The sequence below is a fragment of the Zerene cesonia genome, chromosome 28 (assembly GCF_012273895.1).
Source record: "Zerene cesonia ecotype Mississippi chromosome 28, Zerene_cesonia_1.1, whole genome shotgun sequence".
Classification (NCBI taxonomy): domain Eukaryota; kingdom Metazoa; phylum Arthropoda; class Insecta; order Lepidoptera; family Pieridae; genus Zerene; species Zerene cesonia.
Window position 1 is genome coordinate 3713545 of NC_052129.1, and position 20630 is coordinate 3734174.

Genomic DNA, 20630 nt, shown 5'->3' on the forward strand with positions numbered 1-20630 from the left:
AAAGCTTACTCAAAAATTCTAGAATTTTTTATAAAAATCACAACGAAACATTACTTTAGAGCGATTGGAAATTTCCAATATTATATCTTGAATATTTGAACTCGTATTATTCTCAAAAGCAATATGTTTTTCACTACACTATTATATGATATGTTATGTACATAAGAGAAATTATATTTTTCTACAAAGAATATCACTGATTTTCCCTGGGGGGAAGTACCACTACAAATTTTAAATTGGGACCCAATGTTAATAATTTCCTATCAACAACAAAACAAAAAGTCAGTCGGTTGAAAACTCATGGAACTATCGAACAGCAGCTAATGCCACTATTTAAAATTAGGTATAACGTAAAATAAAACATTGTAACAATGACTAGAATTATTTATTGCACATGGGATATCTAACAGATTAAATTATACAATAATAACTACAACTGCCACGTCACTTATAAATTATTATCGAAATTACTCATAGCACTACTCTCGCCGTCTAACAAATGGCACTCCTCAAACTCGTTTCTTTTCCCATCGATTTTTTCATAATTATTCTTACACAGAAAGTCGTTTTCACAAACAAAATCGTTTCTACCATCTTCCATTATTCCTTCGTCGAACGGTTCCCTAAACCTTTTATCGCTTTCATCATATTGATATCGCTCTATTTCAAAATCCGGAGAAATTGTTTGTCCCTCGTTTACCGTCTCTTTTCCTAGGATATCATCAGATTCTATAGGCCTGTTTATATTAGGTAATTCATTATAATTCGACCTACTTACAGTTTCATTTTTAACTTCATACTTAACTTCGGCTATATCGTTATTGTCACGATTTTCTAGCAAAGGTTTTATATGCATTAAATTAAAATTCGGCATCATTCGAGCATCCCAGTGGTTTTGTGATGCGTTCTCAGATGATTCTAAGTCTAGATTGACATCTTCATCGACTTTTTTGAAACCTCCGAGGTTATATTGTAGGGGAATAGAAAATGTGGGCAAGTCGAGCTGAGGATTCTGCCTAGTCGGTAAAGCGGAAATATGTATGGCGGGTGCAGGCTGTTTGCTCTTCGTTACGTAGTTGTTTTGATGGGACGTCTCAGCCATGTTAATTATTTGGGGCGATGACACTGTAAAATCATGATAGAATTATAATTGATACCGGAAACTTTTATGGCTTTTTAGCTATCAATTAATAGATGATTTTCCTTTGGAACAATCTCATAATTATTTAATATTTCAAAATGAACAGCCTACAAATATTTTTCTCAATATTATTAATAGGTCTACTGGCCTATATTCTTGGTCCTAGTTGCTCTTATGAAGAATCAATCATAAATATATAGAACATGAGGAGAAAAAAAATCAACTTCATCATCTAGTCACCATCATTCATCGTATCTCATCATCATCACTCATCACTCATCCCCAAATCAAAAATCATCTGTATTGAACAATAATTTACATTATGTACCTGGTATAGTTATGAAATCTCTCATTTCCAGAGCGAGAGAGGACGGCGAGCGCTGCTCAGGGGAGCGCGGGGCGCGGGGGTAGGGCTCGCAGCCCGCCTTCTGCTGCTTGCGCCATTTCGCTCGCCGGTTTTGAAACCAAACCTGCAAATGCAATTTAAACATACAAAGGTAAAATCCCTTCGTGTATATTATTAACTGATCTGCAATTAATTCAATTGAAATTTTAAACATCCCTTGTTTTCCATTTTGAATTTGAAGTTTGACATAATGTGTACACTATACTACTACTTCTCGTTATATATGTAATACTATGGCATTTTACTAGTCAAACCCAATTTGATACTCATATTAAAGGTGTTGTGAAAAAAACATTTTAAGACAAGAACATGCACCACAACTTACAAAAAAAAGTATACCAAAACGCAAATAACTCCAAAGAAAGAAAACACGTGGATGAAATAATATAGGTATATTAGATACATATAATTTTATTAAAAAAATAATATCATTGCACCGCCAAATACCATTAAATGTATGAGACATTTAATAGTATTCTGCAATTTTGTATTTAAACACAAAACCTATGTATATCTCTGTATATTCATATAAATATGTTATAAATATGTATAAATATGCTATATATTCATATAAGTGATATCTTTGGAGTAATCTTTGGATATTAAGTTCGCATAATTCATTACAACACATTTCAATCTATTCTCCGAAGCGTGATTAAATTTTCTTTTTCTCGTTTTGAAAGTAATTCAACGAAATACACAAGTAAAGTCTTATGCTTTTATCTTTATACATTTTCGAATAATAACAACAAAGACTATCTCACCTGCACTCTAGCCTCTGTTAGGTCTATCCTCATGGCTAACTCTTCTCTGAAAAATACGTCAGGATAGTGTGTTTTATGGAATGCCGCCTCTAACTGCTCTAATTGGATATTTGAGAATGTTGTTCTGAAAATACATGCAAATTTTTGAGAGATTTATTAAATAAACAAATATAAATATAAAAGAATTCATAGTTTTAACTGATGTTCGTTTTTACGAGTCTGTTACATGTTACATTTAAAAATGAAAAGATTTTTTCATTTTTCTATATGTTTTAATTAAATTCGCATGTCGTCATTTTACTTAAATCAATTTATAGGATACTTTTTACAGAATAAAATCATTTCAAAAGTTATACAAAAAAGGCCAAAATAACCAACAAAGACCTCTTTCATAATAATATGTTTACTATAAGAAGATAAGATTTCTAAATGTATAATACTCGCGTAAAATCAAACACAAGAAAATACTAATAAGATTCGTTCTCACATTTTATTCTAGAAGATTCATAGGAATTATTATAGTATTACCTGTATCTTCGTTGTTTACGTTTAGGAATGTCACCGCTTTTGGCACCTAAAACGTTGAAATAATGGTTTTGAAATCAAATCACATGAGGATTTAGTTTTCAATGTTTACACTAGTGAAATAGGATACATTAATTAGTCTATTTCTTGAAATTTAATATATATTCTTGATTATTACAGCTACAAATGTAATTTTAACAAATGTAAATATCAATTGATGTGAAATTATATGTAAGTCACTCACTAGAATTAGGGGAATATTCTTCATCGTCCTCAAACTGGTGGTTTTCCACTTCATCCGTGGGTTCCTGGCTCGGGTAGTTATCAGCTGCGTCAGTTTCAGACCTCTCACATAAGGACGCCGGACCTAGACTGAAATAAATGCTTATCTGCTCCTTAGATTGCTACGATAAACATTATAGAAGCGGAGCATCAACGAAAATATTTCAAAATTGGGAATAAAGCTATTTTGAGAGCAGACAGTTTAATTGGTCTGCTAGTCCATTATAAATCGGAAGTAATTGGTCGACTGCGAGTCGGAATCGCGAGGAAGTGCGTTCCGTACAAACAAGCTTTAGAGCAAAATCAAAAAGACTTGGATAACCAAGTCCATCCATTTTATGATGTAACCGTTGCTTAACTCAAACTCAAACTAAAATTTAAACATTTATTTATTCAATTAGACTTCCTATAGAAGCACTTTTCAATCGTCATATATACTAAATAACTAATACATATATAAAATAACTAATAGTTTTAATATTTATCACCGGTTCGGAAGGCAGTTTCTACAGAGAAGAGCCGGCAAGAAACTCTGGAGTTGTTGTATTATTTGCTAATATAGTGTAATTTATTAAAATTCAATTATTCTTTCCACCTATCACGGTTCATGAGATAAAGCCTGAAGACGTGCAGATGGACGGTCAACGAACTCTTAGTAATAACTAGACTTAATTAGTCTATGGCAATAGGTTCCCGATTCATAATTCGGGTGGATTCGGAACCCTAAAAAACGTAGATTCTAAAAAATATAATTGCTCTATCCACTTTCTAAAGACAGAAGCTATTTAATATATTGACTTAACAATGGTCGAATATTTTATTCTCAGCGACATCCAATCTACCTTAAGGCTTATCAAGTACCATCTTTGTAATTGAATTTATTACAGTTTTTCAAAATTGTTACTAATAGCAACTTTGATTAGAATGTATCTAATGAATAAAATCTTGAAGCTACCTAACTGCGAACATATTTTTATTCAATATTTTTACTTTTTTATGCCATAGTCAACAAACACCACCCGGTGAGCGCTACCGCCCTACCTTTAACAAATATGAGAAAGGATCAATGAGAGGAATTAAAGTAAAGGACTAGGAAGAGCAAGGAAAATGATACAGGCCTCCAGCCTCGTTTACCTGTTAAATAAATTCGGTATGTTGTAACAGAAGCTGGTAGTAGGCGATACGTCATCATTTAAAATGGCCGCCGAGTCGAAACCGGCCGCGCTGTGGCCGCTCTCACGGCCGTCTAATGATTCCTCCATCTATAAATAAAGATTTTGATATTAACAATAGTAGGTATTATAGAAAACTACACTGTCTCTTTGTCGTCTGTAAAACGTTTATAAGGATTATAATTTATAACTTTATAGGTAATTTTATCGATTCTTTATGTTTGGAAATACATTTGATGCATCCAATAAAAAATAACCGCAAACCTAGTTATAGTTTTATATAATCTGTGGTAGCGCATACCTCAACAAAAAAGCATTATTAATCCCTACTACACACGACAAGTCAAAGTATGAATATATATATGATATGTTTAAATTTCATCCGATAGGTTAGGTATAATATTGCTAGTATAATTTTACTATTTTAGCTGTATATTATTGAGAAATATAGCTACTCTGTATGCTAAGAAACGATACCAAACTAAGATCCCTAGCCTTATCAACACGCATGTGATCGCTGCACCACTCATTAAAATTAGATGTTAAATTCATAACAGTTTGAAATTATATATTTTACTTGCAGCAAAAACAATTGGCAAATACAATAATAAACGACGTAATTGTTCCTGTTTTATCTGTATTAATAAAATCAATAAAAACATTGCAATAATATTTATCAAGGATCCGGATTTGTATAAGATTCACAATAGTAGATAGTATAGATAGTCTTATAAAATTGTAAACATGGACACACGTCCTAATTAAAATCGGTAAAGATGCCACCAACAGCAAATTCTCTTCACAGTTCTTAATATAAGCAGGTCGTAGGTCTACGAAAGTTTATTTTATAATCCAGTAACGATTGAAGAAATGCTTAATGACCTTGTCACCTTTGCAGTGAAATAGAGCAGAACATAACATCTGTTACATGACCTATTTTTTTAATCTCTTTTAACTTTATAATGACGCCCTATTCAATCTTATTGAACCGTTCGTTATAAAATGTGCTGCCTCCGAATTACTACTACTAATAGATATAGATTTACGCCTTTGGACTTCAACCTCTAGTGTATTTTATGCTTTTTCGACAATTTCTTTGTGTACAATAAAGAATTTTGTTATTATTATTACTTCTAAAACTTCAGTCGATGTCACAAAATAGACACCGTCTTTAAATAATAAGGATCTTCAATTCATCGTTCAATGAAATATGAAACATTATTTACATATAAACCATAACATTTATTTTATTTACACAGACAGACAGATTGGGAGCACGGTTTTAAAATAATTAAATTATTTTAAAAATAAGCTTTTATCGACCGCTATAGCTGTTTGATTAACACAAAAGAAATAGATTTTAATGCTTAAATACCTATTAAATATATTCTTTCATTGAAATTAATAAAAATTAATACATACTGAACTGTTTATTCAAAACATCGTAAATAAATCATAATCAAGAAGATGCCTAGGAAATTAGAGATCCCAACTGAGTTAAAAAAGTTTACAGCAGTGTCTATTTTTAAATGCCTTTATATGAATTAATTGCAAAGCATCGTAGAAATCTGCAAGAAATTCAATTCAAATCGTTCAAATTTGATTGCTATTTATAATTATGATGAAATAAATTAAATTAATTTAGAGATATAAAATTTTGTAAACTGTTTTTTATATAATTGTTATGAGATATTCTGTTTTGTAACACAATGCTGTAAGGAGGGTGATTGACCGCCCACAAGTAACAACAGGCGGCAACGTATGAACTTAAATTGAATTAAATGCCTATAATTTAGTTAAGTTTATTAAATTATCACTAAATGAGTATAATTTGTTTCGCATTTACGATACAGTTTTGTTGGCGCGCCCGGTTGAACGTCATGTTTTCGCGCGAAAATTTTTGACAGATGTCATTTTCGTTCGGTAAAATAAATATAATAAAGTTGGTGCATTAAAAAAAGATATCTACTGCAGATATTCAAAATGTGTGTGTTTACTATTATTGTCTATGGAAATAAGGAACTTTTTCGTTTTTTTTTATTAGCACAATAAAATAATAGATGATATAGATAAATACTAAATCTTAAATGTGAACGTAAGAAGGTAGGATGGTTTTTGCAAGTGCAGTTTATAATTTAGATAGATACTTACAGATGAATAAAAATTAATTAGTATTATAATACAAATTTCAGATTAAAAAATTAAACAGACATTTTTATTTCTTTTTTATACTGAGATAAATGAATTAATTACATTGAACGGTTTATTTATGGTAGTCATAATTATTAATATCTAAACTACTTTAATGTAAAATTACAAAAATATTTATTTTTAGTATAAGTCCTATTAAAATTAATCGATTTGTGATTTAAAAATTACTATTTATTATCTTACCTTTAGCTGAAACTGGCCATTTCACTACAATTTATATTTTTGTAAAATTCTGTTAAAAATCGTGTTGTATCTATTGTCACGTGGTCACCTCTACTGAAGTGAGCGCCGATAGCCCTCTAGCGATCAACGAACAGAGAAACCTGTGGAGTAGGTAGTGGAGACATAAATTTATATATATATTTTTTTTTTACTTGCTCTGTATAGAGCGGAGCAGTTTAGAAGTATGACACTGAAAGGGCACTAGATATATTTAGTGATATAAAATTAGTCATATAATTGTTGACAATTTATAGGAACAGTTTCTAAAACATAAATGTAACATTATCCGACTCCTACGGAAAATAATTTCATTAATATTGTAAGATGTTAGTCCATATCGTCTTTTTAAAAATTCGATATGGAAATCAGCAACATGGACAAAATAAAAGATCATCTTTCTTACCTATTAAAGCATTGGTCATAAAGCATAACATTACATATGACGTTGTATAACAAAGAAAAAGACAAGCAGGCTATCCATCCACTCCACAGGTTTCCTGTCCACCATGGCTAGAAAACCAATGACGTTTGCTATTGCGCTACACATATAAACAAATTGTTATAATATAGACGTCCACGTGTGTCTGTCCGTTTGGTGCTAAGCCTGGCTCAAGGGGGAGGTGGGTGGAGAAGACTTCTAACTGCCGGTGTATCGTTGTCAGCCGCAATGCTAGAGTTTTTAAGTTTTTTTTTTTTCTATAAAATCTGTGATTTTTGTATGTTTTTTCGATCAACATTGTATTACACTAGGGCGTATTGTGTGTTGTAATGCTGTAATAATTTAGAATCAATTCGCATACAACCATGATTATAAGCAACTGAGTTGTTAGGTGTTCTTATCTTTCGAATGTATATCTATGGATGAGGGCCTTTATCTTAATATAATTTATGATTTTTTCTTATTCATTTCCTAAAATATGAAAGCTCAATTTTCTATCGGTAAGTTGAAACAACTACAATGTAGAAAAATTGAGTTCCTTATCGCCTTGTATTGTATGAGGCTGATTCTATCTGATCTTTTTCTTACGGACAAGTGAGAGATCAATCTTGTGTTAAGCTTTTATCCTGCCGCTTGCCAGTCCCAGACATATCTTTGTTAGTCCTCGTCGGTAATCGAACCCAGGTCCCATTAGTTCAGCTGTGCCAAGCAAGCGACAATTTACAATCCGACATAATCACATAAAAATAACAACAGCTTTAATAATTTCATCGTATAACAGCGATCTCTACCAAGCAACTTTTCATATCATATGCAGGCAAGAAAGAAGGTTAGGTAAATTATAAATAAGAAATCTTACATGATACAAGACTAATTAGGTCACGGAAAGCGTATGGAAATTATAAGAGAAATATACTTAAAAAAAACACGGGAGTTACTCAGCTTAAATTGGGTTACGCTCATACTGGGATAGCCTAGTTCTGATCGCTATATTATTTTCAAATAATTATATTGAATGATTCATTATGCGAGTATTGCTTCTTACCGAATTTATTGATTATTAAATTTCTCAAGAAAATGGAGGCACTTACAAAACGACTTTCAACATCAGCGTTATTCATATCTTATATATAGCGAAAGCATGATGTGCCCTTGTAGAAAATCAATAAATAGAGTCCTTAATAAAAATCATTTTCTTATCCTAACATTTTTTACAAATTTAACAATTTTATATAATGAGTTTATCTTGAATATATTGTATAATTCCTATTGTAACATTTATATCTTTAACACAACATGTGTTATTGTTGTCGATTCTCACATATAAAGCTAGTCACATAACCCGTTAGAGTATTTGCAACGGTAGCCTTTTGATACTATAATATGATATTTATACATAAATGACGAGAATGCGCTACGAATTTTAAAAACCGTTTTTGTGAATATTACTTAAAAATAAGTTATTTATTTTCTGGTGACCCGTTCGAATGTTTAATTTGGTGAGCGGTCATATGTTGCGAAAAGAGTCCTTTGTGTTGACCAGGTAGCTGTAGCCTATGTATAAATTACCCGTAATCACAATACCCGGAATATAGTTGTGCTCTGCAGTTCAATAACGATTGGATCAGTGTAGTGATTAGTGAATGTGTTTTAACGTACATTAAAATTGTTTATAATTCTAAATGTCTAAATCACGCTATTGTTTACCTACATATTGTGTAGAATGATTTTTTTTATTGTCTTATTTTATAAAAGCAACTTGCAAATTTTGATAGAATAATAGAACTGTAGAAAAATTTTGTATACAAAAAAAATTAAATAATTTCATTGAATTCCTCGTTTTGAATCGTTTAAATGCTATAAAAATACGTAAGTGCAGATACTTTCATTAACAACAAGTTATTATTATCAAGGTATTTTTCCAAAGTTTTCATGATTCATCAGAGTATTAGATATATATTAATATTACGTTTTAATCATGGCTTCAATATCATACCCGGCTTCATTGTTCATTTACCAGAATTGGTTAGTTTAGTTTGGAACTAGATGGCGCTGTTTTAAATATTCTTAATTCGTTAATTTTATAAATTGTTCATAAAGTCACTGATATGTGATTTTGACTTACTGTGTTATTTACAATTTACCGGGTAAATAGGATGAACGGAAATTTCTGGCGTCTTTATATTGCATTTTGCGTATATTGATTTGCTTAACATTACTTCATAAAATACTACTGTTTTATCCCACAGGTGCATTTCATCAGGAATCAAAATATCCTATCAGCCAAGTCAGCTGTCTGTATACCATATTTCATTAAAATCCGTTCTATAGTTACAGCGTGATTGATGGACAAATATCCAAACAAACTCTTCATTTTTAATAGTGTTGTCCTAAAAAATAGTTTTGTTTATTGCAAATCTACTTCTTTAACCGTGAACCACAGGATCAAAGAGCTACACTGTAAAATGAATGTTCAAGGTCAATAAATAAAACAACAAAATTCTTCATGAATGTTAATTCATATTTAATAAATAAATACACTTTTGCTTTTTTAAATAAAACTAATGTAAGTGACTTAGTTGTAGCAACTCTCAACAACATTATATTATACAATACATAGGGAGACGCACGGCGCGTTTATTGCTTAGTTCTAATTTTACATAACAATAACTAAAAGATATATATTAAATGTCCTCTTCAATATACATACATGTAAATAAGTTAGTAAGATTTATTTTACAGAAAAACTTAAATGTCAAATGAACTTATGAAATATAAACAGATAAAATATAGTTGGTATAATCTGTTTTATCTAGTGTATGCTGACGCATAAATTATCTATGAATGAAGCTGTCTCACTCTAACTCTGTCTATTAAGTCGGTAAGAAAGAGATAGTGCCTTTTTGACACTACAATTTCATTCATAATAAATTCAATGCACACATTTTAGAAGACAGTTTGTATAATGTGAACACAAAACACATCTTTGGCTTCAAGCGAAATTTACAAAAGCATTTCAAACAACTTCACACAGTCACGTTTCAAATATGGACTCGGATGGTATTATATAAGTTAAAATTATTAAAAATATTTAAGTAAAAACTGAATCCATATTTGTAACATATGAAAAAATATTTATTCCGAGACAAAATTACAAATACGTCGCTTGAAATACGTGATTCAACAACCCTCCTTATATTAAAAGATCAAAAGTTACATTTAAGTATATAAGGTTCAAAATTTAACGGCGAAACGCTTAATCAATTCCTTTTATCGTAATGCATTACATTTTAAAAGTAGCGTTAGAATTTTAACAATTGTATGGACCAAATTATGTCACTTTATTCATAGGAAGCATTAAAATATGCTTTTTTTCATATACCATGATAAAAGAAAATTATATTAACATAATTATTTTCATACTATGTTTGCATATTGATCGATATGGTTGTTACTAAAAGTTAAGTAAATAATTGTAACATCATGGTCGACACAAAATGCGCATATACGTTACAACGCACGGCGCAAGCGCATTTCAGAACGTATATTTAATCTGGCGCCAAAATTAACTTCCTTTTGAGCGCAAAAAAATGACATTGTATTACAATAGAAAACCATACCAAATGAAGTGTTGTATTCAGGTGATTGCGCTGTACGCTGTTACTATGCGTTTCAAATAGCCTTAACACTCGACATTACTCGTCTTTTTGCATCTTAAATTATCATTTTGACTAATATCACGTCACGCTGTTGCTTTTTATGCTGTTTGAAACGCAAAGTATACACAGATAATAAAAAATAAAGCTTCTTAGCCTACTTGGAGATTCGTGGAAAATGGACAGCATACAAAGACGTATACGTAAATTGTACATTTGGTTAAGTCAATCAGGTAGGAGGAACGAAACGTTCTTCGATTACATTAAGTAGGAAATACGTTATTGGGTGAAACTAATTATAAATTAAGTACATTTAAGTCATGTTAAAATAAGACAATTTTGGACAGTATTCAATTAAAATCATTTTTATAAATTGTTTTCAGAAAATTTAAAAAAAGTTTACAATTAATTATGGCCAGTACTTTTAGTATTTAAAATACATTGGTCAAAATTTTCGAAGAATTCTAGTAATAATTAGTAACATCCAATAACGAGCTTTAAGTCACAAGCAATAGGGACGCAAATCCTTTGAAAATTTTCAACAATTAGTTTTTCTATCTACCCACGTATCAAATAGTAGAAACAACAAGCCTAAATAACTGGTACAAAGTCAACAGTAGCTACTTTAACGCTATGTATAGTAAAGATTTTTTAGCCGTTAGAAATTTTTGGGTAATGTTAGAAGTACTAGTGAATCGAGATTTTTCTATGAAGTAAATGGCTAGTACTATTGATTTGTGCATATAAAATTTCCAGTGCCTATTTTTAAGCGAATGCGAACATTTCATTTTAATCGTCACTAGTGCTTCTAACATACTCCAAGGAAATAGTCATTGGGTTTCCGACCATTTGAAGAGACACTGGAGATAAAAAATATATTTTAAATATCATTTTATATATCTATCTCATAAGGATAGCCAATAACAATTTTATTGAAAACCCTTTTTTAACCTCCGAGTGAGAAAATTCGTCGAAACATTTTTAACTACCTACTTTCTCCTTGTTTAATGAAATAACTAGGATTTAACCAGAGATATAAATACCTAAACGCTAAAATTTTAGGTTAATGGTAATGTTGGGTAATGTTAGGGTAACGTTAGGGTTTTAGGGTGATATATGAATACTTTTCGCTTCTTCCCTTTAGAATAGGACGAAGTAATAATAACTATATATAACCATAAATATCTGTATTTATTTAAGTACTAATTTTGGACTGAAATGAATGGTACATGGACGACTATTATACTTTAGAATGAACAACACTATTCCACGATAATAATTTAATGAATTCCAAAAATTTATCTAATTCTAACAACAACTCTCAACAACGTTTTAATAAATTCGTTATTAACGTGATGTATCTATTTTGAATTAGTTGTGCAAATTAATATAAACATCTATTGTATATATTTTGAACGTATGTACAAATTATTCTAAATAAAGAAGTTATTTTATGACGTTATATGTATCTATGTATTTGTAATACTCCAGAGTTGGTAACATTCGTGTGTTGAGTATCCAAAAACCCTTAGTTCCTGAGATGTTGGCAATCTACCTATATTGTGTCAAATTTCAAACTTATTTTGGTTGGATAACCCTGTTTATTACATACCCTTATGTTATTTTTTTACCTGACAAAATTAGTTTCTCCTTCAAAATCGAATAAACATAATGTTATTTAAACAACCGGACCAACGGAACGCAATTTCCTATAGGATTTTTGTCGATTCATTCTTTGTTATAGTGAAAAATTCACCAGCCGAACACTGCTTAGCGCAGAATTAAAGTTTAAATACTCGTATACTTCTGAAATATGATGAAATTTATGAAGAATCACAAAATGTAATTATGTTTTGTATTAGTGCAGTTCATTTGAGCGGAAATAAGATATCGCGTTGCTGTGTTACCCGTTGTCCATAACAGAATCTTAGCTGATTTTTATTTTGCTTCGAATATTACCTCCACAATCTATATTTTCCGATTTATCTGTTTTATCGAACAAGACCATAATAAAACCATACAAATAGTAGTATGTATTACATATTTTTTTTATTTGTGATTGACCAAAACTGTATTAAGATATTTTAAACAGAATTATTTATTCTGTCTTACAAAGATTGATGAATAATTATATAATTTTTAATCTTACAAATTATTATGTCGTCTGATATTATTTCATCATATTATATCATCAAGAATACGATAATCAAAACCAAACTTTTCAACATTCGTCATTTATATACCGTATTTCCTACAAAACGTGGACCCCGATCTCGATTCATAGATTTTCAATTCAGTCAATGTGTTCCGTATCTTCAAGCTACATCAAATAAATAGATGCAAAAAAGTTAGCTCATAGAATAAACATTTTTTCTACTCACTTAACTTTTAGGTTACTATAAACGCCAAAAAATGCTTTATAACAATGTGTTTCTTGGCACCTTTTGTTTAATTTCAAGTGTCAAAATCAGAAAAAATCCTATCCATTTTGATTTAGCATTTATTAAGTATAGCCCAATCCTAACCGTAAGACCAATGGATTCCCAATGCCTTATTTATACGCCCAGGTAAAGTAATGCACCGTCATTACTACAGTCAAATACCCTGAAACTTCAACCAATCACGACATTAGTGGAAGTCAATTATCATGCCATCTTACTCTATCACTCTCAATCACACGCATGTCAGACAGAGAACGCATGATCCGTATTTCACCCGATAGTGAAATGTCACTAAACCTAAAATGGAATTCAAGATGGCACAAAAGAAATCGGAATGATAAAAATCGATTTAAGAAAAAAATCAACGCATTCGAAACGCTCCACAACCTCGAATGGCCGACATTCGAGATTTGCCAGAATCGATTAAATATAATCGATATTTTAAAACCGAATAGACAATGCGAGTCGATTAAACTTCGGTGCTTTTCCCAACTTGGCTCTTGGTATCCGGTATTCCCGATGCGCTCAGTTTACGTTGGCGGCCCGGGAATATGCCTCCAAACAAACGACCTGAAATAAAAAAGAAATATAAAACAAACTCATTTAAAATCAATTTCATATAATTTTACTCTAGGTAGAGGTTTGATTTTATGCCACAAGCGAGGTCAAACCCAGAGCAAACCCATGCAGAAACGGTCCTTAATTGTTATCAGTATTAAATGAATATTAATCAATCTTGGATATGTGCTCGAAAGAAGCAAGTTTGAGGCTTGTATTTGATTTGAGATAGTATTCGAGTTATTGTATTTATGGTAATTCGAGATGGTAAAATTGAGTTCATGTTTCTGCGTATGAACTATGTGATGACTTTCAGTTTCAACACTGTTTGAGTTGTATTTGTGTTTATATTGAGTTTGAGTATGGGTTTGGGCTTGGATTTGTGTTTGAGTTAGAATTGGAATTTCTGTTTGAATGTGTTTGAGTGTGAGTGTGAGTTTGTGTTCGTTTTTAAGTGTGAGTGTGAGTGCAACCGACCGGGCGAGCGCTGCTCCGGCGGGTGCCGCGGCGAGGTGGCGTGCAGCGCGGTGCGGCTGCCCTGCTGGAACGACACCGACATGCCGCTGTCCAGCGAGCCCACCGACCCGCGCCGCTGCAGCCGCTCCGCCGCCAGGGCCACTGGATACAACATAATATTTTGTTAAAAAAAACAGTAAATCGTATTACGTTTAAAAAAACTTCAATCTAATAAATTTTCGAAGACATAAAAATTTAAAAAAAATGTATTGTCATTAGAGAAAGTATTTTAACATAGTTAAAAGTCTATTGAGGATTGTTTCCAATTACCCCCCCCGTTTACAATTACCCAGATTGACCCGTATCAAATTCAATAAGAGTAGAGTTAGAGTTATCTATATAAATAAGAGAGAGAGAGAGAGAAAGACTGAGAGAGTTTCAGTGTCACTCACCGGGATCGTTGATATCGACCAAGGAGTTGCTGAGCACGTTCCGCTTGATGACGGTGGTGGGCGGCGGGTGCGGCGCGCGCGGCGCGGCCGGCGCGGGGCAGCTGGGCGGCGGCGGCACCGCGCTGTTGCGTCACAGTACACATTTCAATTTCGAACCAAGTTTCGATTCGAAAATGGAACGTTTGTACAATGGAATTCCGATTTTCGAATCGATTATAGCATTTCGCCTTCGAATTTACAAGCACAATGCTTTTCCATTCTATAGGAACACAGAAATTAGACAGACGTTTCTCAAAGGATTTCCGGGATCATATGTCCTTTTTCGAGTCTCAAAATATATCTGTACCAAATTTCATCAAATGCATCAGTGATTTAGGTGTGAAAAAGAGACAGGCACATAGCTACTGGTACATTTATACTATGTATAAGTAGGGAGAGTGTATAATTTAAATGTGGCATTTATGACTAGTGATATTTAAAATGTAAATGTAATACAAGTATGGGTTTTGTTTGCTTTTGCATGCGGTTTAGGCCTAATATAACTAACTGTCTATAATGCAGTTAAATGAAATAATTAAAAGTTTATACTTTTTTTATTCAAGACATTGTTTTGTTTTGTCTTTTATGACACAAGCTTATGTATATCAACTGCAATTTTAGTATTCAATAGCCTTAAGTAATATATTAAACATCATTTATCACTACTAACCCATGAACGTGTATATGATCCATGCACTGTTGGTGGTCAATTTCCACATCAGCGACACCGCTGTCTCGATTCTCCATTACTGAAAGTAAATTTACAAAGTTAACACAGCTCTACAAAAAAAATTTTTTTTTGTGTTGCCTTGGATATTTTTGCAAATTTTTATGTTTTCGAGTACCTAAATTACGAATATATTCATGAAAATACTGAATGTGCTCTTTTTTTTATGATTTTTACGTATCTTATATTTTGAACAATTATCAGCTTGTTAGTACTAAAATTTGTTTTCCCAGTCCTGATTAAGCTTCTGCGCAACTTTTTTGCGCATACAAACATCACTTGATCTCCACTCTCAGACTCCTTGCTCCGCAAAACATATTTTTATCCAAATAAAACTGACATTATAAATACATCTGTTATTTTGTTTCTCGTTTTCCGATTTTTGTAATGTAAAATAAAAATAAGTATTTAAAAAAAAACGAAAGCAAATCTTACAAAATCATTCATAATTTCATGAATTGTGAGTATAAATATATCCAAAAACAATCTTATATCTAGGGCAACAAAACCACTGTAGACCAGTGTAATCTATCCATCTATCAAAGTTTCCTATGTGGCAGTTGAGCGCGCTTCGGCACAAATTGGCGGCCAGCCCGCACCGGGGAAGTACCACACCCCCCGCAGGAGACCGGCGTGAAATAGCATTCTGTTGTGTTTCGTTCGGTGAGTGAGAGTGAGTGGGAAGCCGGAGGCCTATATCCTTTTCCTTACCCATCCCAGTCCTTTCCTTTATTCCTATCGTGAATCCTTTCCTAATCCCTTTCTAAATTGAAGTCGGCTATCCATTTGCAGAGACGTTAGGTCTACAATCGACCTTACGCCTCTCCAAATGTTCATGGGCGGTGGTAGCGCTTCCCATCAGGCGACCCATCCTTAATGTACTAAAAAACAACTAAAATCACTAAACTTACTTAATCCACTGAACTCACAAAATCCACTAAGGTCACTAAGTCCACTAAACCCACTAAGTCCACTAAACCCACTGAGCCCACTAACCGTTCCGCGCCGTGTTGGCCGTGTTGCGGCCCTTGCCCCGGTTGAGCTCGGCCTCGATCCGCATCGCCTCCATCTCGTCCATCTCGGCGATGCTCTCGCGCAGGTCCTCCGCGAACTTGCAGCGGTCGTGCTCGTTGCGCGCGTTGAACGTCGCCAGCCGCCGCCCGTCCACGCGCCGCGACAGCCGGATGCCGAACGGGTAGTCTGGGGGGGCGCAACAACTTGTATGTAACAATCATCACAATATATAACAATACTTGTATAATAAAAATATTTTTTCAAGCGTCTGTGCAATAAAATCATTTTATCTTATATCTTTAAACGAGCAATTCTTGTACATATATATATATATTTGGAATCTCGGAATCGGCTACTCTTTCACGCAAAAACTACTGAACCGATTGCACTGAAATTTGCTTCGTAGATAGCTGGACAACTGAAATAACACATAGGCACTTTTTATACCGATATTCCAACGGGATATGGACTTACGCGGTTTCAACCGCGGGTCACAACTAGTATATTTTAATATGCAATTTCAACGATCGTTTCTTATAGGTTGTCCTCAGAATGATATACTAAGCAAGAAAAAATAAACGCTAAATTAATAAATGTTGAATAATAAAACCTTTCAATTAGTCGTAAAGATTTTAAGGAGATAGAGGGAGATTAGATGAACACAATTTTTTTTCTTTAGTTCTCTCCTGTCCAATCCACGAATGAAATAATAGTATGAACATATAAACTCACGTGGCACAGAGAACAGATTGACGAGCATCCCACACAGCGGGAACGACTGCCTGAACGTGTACGTCACTGACGACTTCTTCTTGCTGAATATCTTCGTTATCACCAGCAGATCGTTGAATAGGAACACCTGAAAATTATAGACAATTCTTATAAGTAAATGCACTGATAGCCCAGTTAATGCACTCGCACGTGTCTCAATTTTCAATCGTCTTCAAAAAGGCTCTGAATTCGTGTTTTTTTTTTTGGGTTTCTTACCTCATGTCACAATTTTTTGATGTGCAATTTAAAACTAATATATTTATTTATTTGACAGAAAATGCGTAAACTTTTATGAAATTTTATCACTTCTATTATCGGTTCTTCCAGGCGATATATACAGACAAATAGTAATATAAAGGAGTTTACATAAATTTATCTTCTTCCTACCAAGATAATAACAACACAACAACAACAACAAACAACAAATCCTAAAATGACAATAATTAAAATACACCATTTCGTAATTCACACTACAAGTTTTGTAACACATGGTAACATTCATGATTATATTATATAATGTCAAAGTAAAAGTTAATATAAAAAGAAGCCCACCTCTCTCTGATGTACACCCGGACGCTCCTTCTTATGTATGTCCGGTATCTCATACAGCCGGCAGTAGCACACGAGCCGCCGGTGCGGCAACGCCAGGTGAGGCTTCTTGCCCACTATCGTCGCTTGTACTTTCATCACCTGGTGATAAAAAGAGATATGATTAATTTAATGTTACCAAACGTAAACTGGACTGAAGTATCCGTTTACTTCTTTGTGTGAATATTTATAATAACTTTAAATATGGAAGCAAAACATAATTTTCCGAAAATTTTTGCTATTTCCTAATTGTTCAATAATAATTGATTGATTGCGTAAATTTACTTTGATAATATAGTTTGGACACAACATTATTAAACAGTATGTAAAAGGCCAGTATTTTTGTTTTTCTTTTTTTTTTAAATCAGTGATGTCCCCACTTATATCCTACAGAGGAAAATAACCCGTATCATGTACGTAGCACGGTCGCATCAAGGTCCAAACTCGCACGCATTCGGCCCGTGGGCCGCGCGCCGGTCGCAAGTATCTGGGTACACTGGGTACACACGCACCTGGGTGACGTGGTCGCTGCCCGGGCGGAACTCGCTGGCCTTGACGCGGTCGTAGATGCCGGCCAGCATGTCGCGGTCGATGTCGCCGCAGTCGTCGATGCCGCGCAGGTTGCGCACGAAGTCGTCCAGCGACATGCGCGCCTCCGGCTTCAGGTTGGGCGTGTGCAGGTCCGTGTTCAGCATTATTATCGCGAACGCCAGCACGAATATCTGGAGTGGGATATGCGTTTGTTATACAATTAATCATTATAATTATAATAAATTCTTTATCGCACACCAAAATAAAATAACAGAGAAGACAGTACAAAGAAATATTGTACAAAAGGCGGTCTTATCACTAACTAGTGATCTCTACTAGACAACCTATATATAGTTTGTTATATATACTAGACGCTCGTCCCGGCTCCGCTCGGATATCAAGATTCCTTATTTACCCCAAGGGAACTTCAATCGGGATAAAAAGTATCCTATCACCCAAGTCAGCTCATAATCTGCCTGTATACCAAATTTCATCAAAATCCGTACAGTAGTTTCAGCGTGATTGACAGACATACATGCAAAGAAACAAACTTTCACATTTATAATATTAGTGTGAAGTGTGATAGTATTTTTGTGTATTACTGTTTCTTCTATCTTATGAAGGTAATTTAATAACATTTCCTCATACTCCGATTTAACTAAATGCTATTTAAAAGTACTACTTTTGCCAATACCAACAGGTTTTATGTCCAGTTTGTTTCCAAAACAGGTTAAAATATATAAGTGATATAACACTACATTCATACAAACATAAACAACTTTATTATCCTTATAGATGCCCGTTGTGACTCTTGCAATTAATATGTATTATAGGGATGCGTTAACGCAGCTTTGATAATAATTAAAACATTACCTTTGTAGCCCGACTTAACTAAACATTATCACTTTCTTTGGTTGCGTCATAATACACAGAAATAATCAGGGAATGCATTTTTAAATAAATAAATTCATCCATACCGTGTCCTGCGTCCTCAGCCGTTGCACGAAGTCCGTATTGCAGACGCAATACCGTCTCGCGAAGGCTTCAACCAGCCGCTCGATCTTCTGAGCCTCCCCCGGCAGCCGGAAGTGGGCCTGGTACCGCCGCAGCGCTACGTCCACTGCCATGCCGGATAGGTCTAGCTCGTTCACGAAACACCTAGAATTTGAAAGTCACAATAGATGTGAAAGTTTGTTTGTTTGGATATTTGTCTGTCAATCATGCTGAAACTACAGAACGTATTTCGATGAAATTTGGTATACAGTCAAGGTATGGGCTGACTTGGGTGATATGACTTATCATCCCGATTAAATGCTCCCTTTGGATAAAATAGAAATATTGATATCCGGGCAGAGCCGGGACGACCGTCTAGTCGTCATATAAATATAACTTGCCAGTGCCAAATGGCCAAGAACGATATTTGAAGACAACAACTTGCAGTAGTATGTGAAAATAAATTGAGTATTTGAGAGTTTGTGAATATCTAGGTGAACAAATTTATGGTGGTTATTTGAATAAATTAAATACATTGTATACTTACTCTAAAACAGCCATATTGAAGGGGCTCTGCAGATTGCCCAAGTACTCGCCGATCATCTGCTTGCTCAGCCCCTTCCTGGTGATGAGGAACCGGGCGACACCTCGCGGCGAATTCTCTAGAAAGCCTCGCGAGATCAGGTACGCTATGCCGCGCTCCGGCTTCTTGTTGAAGAGGTTCAGGCCCACGCGGTATTGCCGCTTGCGGACCGTTTCTGATACCTGTCATTTCAATAATAAATTACGATAAAATATTGCCGTAACAGAAATTCCCGTGGGGTCCCATAGTATTTCCTGGTAAAAAAATATCCTTTGTCGCATAGCAAATTTTATCCAAATCAATTCAGTGGTTTAGTCGTGATGAAGAGACAGACAGTATTTTCTCGGACGGTCGCGTAACTCTGCCCCAATTTATTATTACCTTTTATATATATTTTATATGATGAAACATTTTATTATGATTAGTGTGACCTTGAGGGGCTGCGGCGCGTGGTCGTGCGCGGGGCGGCAGCAGGCGGCGGGCGGCGCGTCATAGTAGGGCGGCGCGTCCTGCCGCTTCCACACCGCGTAGCGCTCGCCCTCGTACAGCGAGCCCGACGCGGCGCGCGCGTGCCCCGGCGCCGCCTCGCCCGCCAGCGCGCCCGCCAGCGCGTGCGCGTGCGCGTGCGCGTGCGCCTCCTGCACAAAACATATGAATGA

The 20630-nt window shown here is 34.1% G+C and overlaps 2 protein-coding genes and 1 long non-coding RNA gene across 8 annotated transcripts in view; 1 reads left to right on the top strand and 2 right to left on the bottom strand.

Annotated features, from left to right (window-relative positions):
* Positions 1 to 402: 402 nt before the first annotated feature.
* LOC119837656 (retinal homeobox protein Rax-like) lies at positions 403 to 7768 on the bottom strand. 2 transcript variants are annotated; one of them, XM_038363376.1, is made up of 8 exons: positions 7127 to 7768; positions 6685 to 6824; positions 4253 to 4380; positions 3081 to 3203; positions 2840 to 2885; positions 2312 to 2435; positions 1470 to 1611; positions 403 to 1125 (listed from the first exon to the last, which is right to left on the bottom strand). In XM_038363376.1, exons 3-8 carry the CDS (start codon positions 4308 to 4310, stop codon positions 449 to 451), a joined length of 1170 nt encoding a protein of 389 aa, XP_038219304.1. In that variant the 5' UTR covers positions 4311 to 4380; positions 6685 to 6824; positions 7127 to 7768; the 3' UTR covers positions 403 to 448. The 2 variants fall into 2 exon arrangements, with proteins under 2 accessions (XP_038219304.1, XP_038219303.1); XM_038363375.1 differs by having other exon boundaries at positions 3081 to 3208; positions 7127 to 7759.
* Positions 6152 to 20535, top strand: LOC119837658. Of its 2 annotated transcripts, none has more exons than XR_005288161.1 (3): positions 6152 to 6275; positions 19946 to 20072; positions 20397 to 20535. It is a non-coding gene; the product is annotated as an uncharacterized LOC119837658 (long non-coding RNA). The 2 variants fall into 2 exon arrangements; XR_005288162.1 differs by having other exon boundaries at positions 6272 to 6393.
* Positions 9663 to 20630, bottom strand: part of LOC119837655 (IQ motif and SEC7 domain-containing protein 1) — a 131301-nt gene continuing 120333 nt past the window's right edge. For all 4 annotated transcript variants that reach the window (XM_038363372.1, XM_038363371.1, XM_038363374.1 and 1 more), the window contains 11 exons: positions 20403 to 20609; positions 19936 to 20153; positions 19373 to 19553; positions 18377 to 18586; positions 17829 to 17966; positions 17238 to 17364; positions 16488 to 16691; positions 15435 to 15513; positions 14726 to 14847; positions 14295 to 14435; positions 9663 to 13829 (listed from right to left, as the gene is read on the bottom strand). In XM_038363372.1, coding sequence (XP_038219300.1) covers positions 13729 to 13829; positions 14295 to 14435; positions 14726 to 14847; positions 15435 to 15513; positions 16488 to 16691; positions 17238 to 17364; positions 17829 to 17966; positions 18377 to 18586; positions 19373 to 19553; positions 19936 to 20153; positions 20403 to 20609 — 1728 coding nt within the window. In that variant the 3' untranslated portion in view covers positions 9663 to 13728. The remainder of the gene's footprint in view (positions 13830 to 14294; positions 14436 to 14725; positions 14848 to 15434; positions 15514 to 16487; positions 16692 to 17237; positions 17365 to 17828; positions 17967 to 18376; positions 18587 to 19372; positions 19554 to 19935; positions 20154 to 20402; positions 20610 to 20630) is intronic.

Excerpts from the sequence above, each read along its gene's own strand:
- LOC119837656 (XM_038363375.1), bottom strand. The coding sequence starts at position 4,380 with ATGGAGGAATCATTAGACGGCCGTGAGAGCGGCCACAGCGCGGCCGGT. Across the intron at positions 2,436-2,839 it reads CGTAAACAACGAAGATACAG|AACAACATTCTCAAATATCC; the intron begins GTAATACTATAA and ends ATGTATTTTCAG. Across the intron at positions 1,612-2,311 it reads TAACAGAGGCTAGAGTGCAG|GTTTGGTTTCAAAACCGGCG; the intron begins GTGAGATAGTCT and ends TTGCATTTGCAG.